The sequence below is a fragment of the Camellia sinensis genome, chromosome 5, assembly GCF_055761805.1.
Source record: "Camellia sinensis isolate YWXY chromosome 5, ASM5576180v1, whole genome shotgun sequence".
Taxonomy (NCBI): Eukaryota; Viridiplantae; Streptophyta; class Magnoliopsida; order Ericales; family Theaceae; genus Camellia; species Camellia sinensis.
The window spans coordinates 70,523,247-70,527,439 of record NC_138965.1 but is presented as its reverse complement, the minus strand read 5'-3'; the positions used below and the strand labels follow the sequence as shown (position 1 = coordinate 70,527,439).

At 36.3% G+C, this 4,193-nt stretch overlaps 1 protein-coding gene across 7 annotated transcripts; it reads right to left on the bottom strand.

Moving 5' to 3' along the window:
- Positions 1-396: 396 nt before the first annotated feature.
- Positions 397-3,969, bottom strand: LOC114271662 (chaperonin CPN60-like 2, mitochondrial). Of its 7 annotated transcripts, none has more exons than XR_014329616.1 (9): positions 3,483-3,969; positions 2,845-2,925; positions 2,030-2,169; positions 1,836-1,940; positions 1,410-1,496; positions 1,192-1,281; positions 951-1,078; positions 817-874; positions 397-717 (listed from the first exon to the last, which is right to left on the bottom strand). XR_014329616.1 is itself a non-coding variant. In XM_082869068.1 (9 exons), the coding sequence occupies exons 4-8, from the start codon at positions 2,066-2,068 to the stop codon at positions 980-982; spliced, it is 420 nt and encodes a 139-aa protein (XP_082725194.1). In that variant the 5' UTR covers positions 2,069-2,169; positions 2,845-2,925; positions 3,483-3,625; positions 3,759-3,969; the 3' UTR covers positions 397-874; positions 951-979. The 7 variants fall into 7 exon arrangements, 6 of the variants coding, with proteins under 6 accessions (XP_082725194.1, XP_082725195.1, XP_082725197.1 ...); XM_082869068.1 differs by having other exon boundaries at positions 397-874; positions 3,483-3,625; positions 3,759-3,969; XM_082869069.1 differs by having other exon boundaries at positions 397-874; positions 3,483-3,625; positions 3,803-3,969.
- Positions 3,970-4,193: the final 224 nt, after the last annotated feature.

The following is a 4,193-nucleotide window of genomic DNA, read 5'->3' as shown; positions in this document are numbered from 1 at the left end:
AATCTAAATTTAAAAAGTCACAAACAGTGTTCCTCACACTCAAAAGACATTGGTTGTCCTCTATAGTTGAGCAATTAGCCCACACCGTTCATAATTATACAAGCCCCTTCCCAACAAGTTACATGGGGGAAAAAATCACTTTTGAAAGGTCAAAAAAAAAAGTTGGTGATCATGTACAAACCTTAGAGAAAGCTGCCATCAGTCCAGTTGGAATCGGATTTTCCATTGTGCCCAACAGTTTTCTTATCAGATGATGCACTCTGGTAGAAATGATCAAATCCGTCATCTTTACCATCGGATTTTCCAATGTGCCCAACAGTTTTCTTATCAGTTACTGGACGCTGCACCCTTTGTGGAGGATTCTTCTTTCCTATTGTCTTTTTGGTCCCCCCAATCATCCCAAGACCCTGAGCTGACAGAATTATTATGAGCAGCACCAGATGAGGACTTCCCTCCTCCGGAACTCCATCCTTTTGACTCTTGTGCAAACTCTTGATAATAGCCATTTCCCTCGCTTTCGTTTCGTTGCCAGTTGTCTGCCTTCCAGCTGGTGCCAGTGCCCGTGCTGCCTTCCTTAGTGTACTCCTCCACCTTTTGTGAGGCCAATGCCATGACCCCTCTCATGATCCCCCATGTCTTCTGTCCGATCTCTGTTGTTTTTGTGGTGACAACATTGACTGTTTCATTGACCTTGGTATCATACCCTCCCTCTCTCACCTGTCAGAAATGATTTACACATTAACCTTAGCTTCAATATTTCACCCCTTTTTTTCCATTCTTGAAATACTTAATAACCACACAGCAGCACACATTGACCTTAGCTTCAATATTTCACCCCTTTGTCAAGATTTAAGCCACGTTCTTCAGTGATAACCTGAAAACAAACACAGTGAATCCAATAAACCAAGCATGCAAAATATAAAAACCTAGGATTTAGATGTTTGATTTACCTCTCCACCAGTGAGAATAGCAAGGTCATCTAAATTAGCCCTTCTGTTTTCCCCAAAACTAGGTGCTTTAATGGCACAAACCTAAGGAATGTGGAGGACAGATTTAAAGTCCATGAGTAAAATTGTGGCTGTTGACAACAAACATGCATTATAAGTAACAAAGTTCAACCATTGGGTTTCATACATCAAAAATTTGGTTCTATTGGAGCAATATGCCAAGAAAGCAAAGGCAATCCATTACCTTAACCCCAGCACGATGCTTGTTTATAATGAACATAGCCAGTGCATCACTCTCCACATCCTCAGCAACCACAAGCAGGGGTTGATGTTTCTGTTGAACAAGCAAAGAGAGAGAGAAAACAAAAAAAGAATTATTGATTATAAGTTCCTCAACAACCTCAAGACTTTGCCAATATCCACTGCCCCACGTGGAGGACCCCACCAGAAAAGGTTGATTACCTTCACAGCCAGCTCCAATATTCTGACAAGTGAGTTCATGTCTGAAATTTTCTTGTCATGGATAAGGATGACGGGATTTTCTAGTTCCTACGAACATGCAAATTGCAATTGATATCATGAAATTGGAACAGATAGGGTCATATAAATAACAAGACTCGGATTAACGAAACAGGGATAGTGCATGAAATGACTCTGGCCAATTATAGTTTGGTTCTCCCAAAAGTGATTATGATCAAAAGTAGGAAATGAGATAGACTATCTGCCTTTCAGCTGTTTTTTTTCTATAAGGGAATGTTTATGATAATTGATCAGCAGATGCTTTAAAGTAAAAAAAAACCTCATTTTACTAGGGAATGGTAGTATTACACTTTTGGGAAATTAAAATATAAATCATTAGCAACCAGATCATTGAAGAGCTATACATACACATTTCTGGGTCTTCTGATCAGTAACAAAATAAGGAGATATATAACCCCTTCCTAGCTTCATCCCTTCCACCACATCCAATTCATCCTCCAAAGTATTTCCATCCTGCATAATTTTGCAAGTCAGAATGCAAGTAAACTTTAAACAGAATTGATTAACCGTTATCTATCACATGATAAGATGTTAATACTCACAGCAACAGTAATGACTCCTTCCTTCCCAACTTTCTCCATTGCCTGTGCTATCAGTTCCCCAATTTCAGTGTCACCGTTGGCAGAAATTGTGGCCACCTAACTCACATGTATGATGAGGGAACAACAGAAATTGTGGCCACCTAAAGAGCAGAAAGTGAGGGGAAATGTTTCTTTGAATAGAAGACCATGACAGATGCAGACAGTATGAATTTTGGCTTGAAAGAATGAATTAATTACCTAAGTACGACATATCTAGGATAACAATCATAGTATTAGAGCATTAATAGCATAATTAACCAACCTTTCTTAAATAAAATTCCAAAAAGAGTTAATATTAACAAACATCAACAACACACTTTAATTGAAACGCTAAAAAAGAGGATGTGCAAGAATTTCACCATCATTCAAAGTTCCAAAAACAGGAGTTGGTAAAAAGTTTAAAAAGCAAAAGGATTAGTGAAAGCCCAAAAAGATGAGAATTTCTCTTACAAATACCAAATTTCCAAAAAATAAAAAATCAAATATACAAAAAAATCCCAACCTTTCAAAAACCTAAATCCAACGCATCTTCCCAGATCATAAACTTATCTAAAATACCATGAAATCAAACCTGAACTTAATTAAAATAAAAATAAATAGAAAAAAAAAACAAAAAAAAAAACTATCAGCTGAATTAAGAGCTAAAGAAAACAGATTGAAGACCCAGAAGCAAGAACAACCCATTTCACCAAAAACAAAAACTAAAACAAGAATCAATCAAAATGAAATCAAAGAACATCCAGAGTTTCGAAATCAAATCAGTGAGATTCAAATACCTTAAAGGTGAGAGCTTTGTTTCAATGATTCGAATTCCTCAGGTGTTTGTCTGGAGATGGAGACAGCTCTTCAGCGGAATTCTTCAGATTTTCAGTTTGGTAAGTGCAGTCCATGGGAGTTGGTTTTTATAGTGACGACTATGTAACATGACACAATCTAACAAATACAAACATGATAAAAGTTTATTTTACAGTAAGAGTTCCATCATCATTTTTATTTTTTTGGTGTTTGGCTAAAAATTAAAAGCAAAATAACAGTAACAAAAGTTTTTCATTGACACATTTTATCAAACATTTAACATGCAAGGAAAATGGTACAAATAAGAATCGCAATATCAACAAGTTATTCCAACAAAAAAAATCCATAAAAAAATTTATGTCAGTAGGATAAGAATCAATCAACGAACTACTCATCAGGAAATACTACCCTCAACTACAAATCGGTCATCATCAATAAACTAGTCACTAGTACCAATTTTAAAAACTGTTTTGACATTTTCTATAAGGAAAATGTGATAGAGTGACAAAGATAATGAGATTCAATCAAAAACTAGAGAGAAAGGTCCAAATCTCATAGAGCAATTTAGAGAATACATGAAATTCGATCAGAGAGATTGAAAGAGTAGATTTGATATTACCATACTAGCAGATCGGAGAGATAGAGAGAGCAGATCTGATCGGATAGAGAACAGATCTGAGAATAAGATCTACATCTCTACATCGTTGAGCTTGCTTCTACTCATTGTTGCTAACGATCCAGATCCAACGCTGCTAGCTTATCCTGTGCGTGATCAGAGACATTAATACGACACTCATAACCCTAGATAAATCGATTTCGAAAGAGAAAATACAAAACAGAAGAAAAGAAACTAGAAATCAACTATAAATCGTTAGTTTCAGCCATGAAAGTTTACAGATCTTATGTGAATGTAGCAAATCCATATCAGAAAACTCTAACCTTGAGCCCTAGATCGACTTAGATAAGAGGGATTCAAACGATATTACAGAGATACACTCAAATCAAGTACAGAACAAGAATGTCCAGATCATACAACCAAAGAATCCATGGAGATCGAAGATCGAAGGCCCTGATTTCTCTCTTTCCCCCTCTCTCTCTCTCTCTCACACACACACAAAAGTCACGCCTGTGCTCTCTTCTTTTGATCAGAAACCTGTCTTTTCAATCCCAAATAAACGTTATTTCACAGCTTTCTATTAACGGCGCACAAAACGAGATAAAATAATTAAATTGGCTGAAAAGGTGAAAAATCAAAAAAAAAAATCACAACGTTTTTAAAAAACGCCAGGAAAAAAAATGTGGCGATACCCTATTTTTCTTGTAGTGTTTT

Bases quoted from the DNA above. Each gene is read 5' to 3' on its own strand.
- LOC114271662 (XM_082869067.1), bottom strand. From the start codon at position 2,068: ATGGAGAAAGTTGGGAAGGAAGGAGTCATTACTGTTGCT. The intron at 1,282-1,409 runs GTAATCAACCTT...CTTGTTCAACAG, and splicing joins TATTGGAGCTGGCTGTGAAG to AAACATCAACCCCTGCTTGT. The intron at 1,079-1,191 runs GTAATGGATTGC...TGTTGTCAACAG, and splicing joins AGCATCGTGCTGGGGTTAAG to CCACAATTTTACTCATGGAC.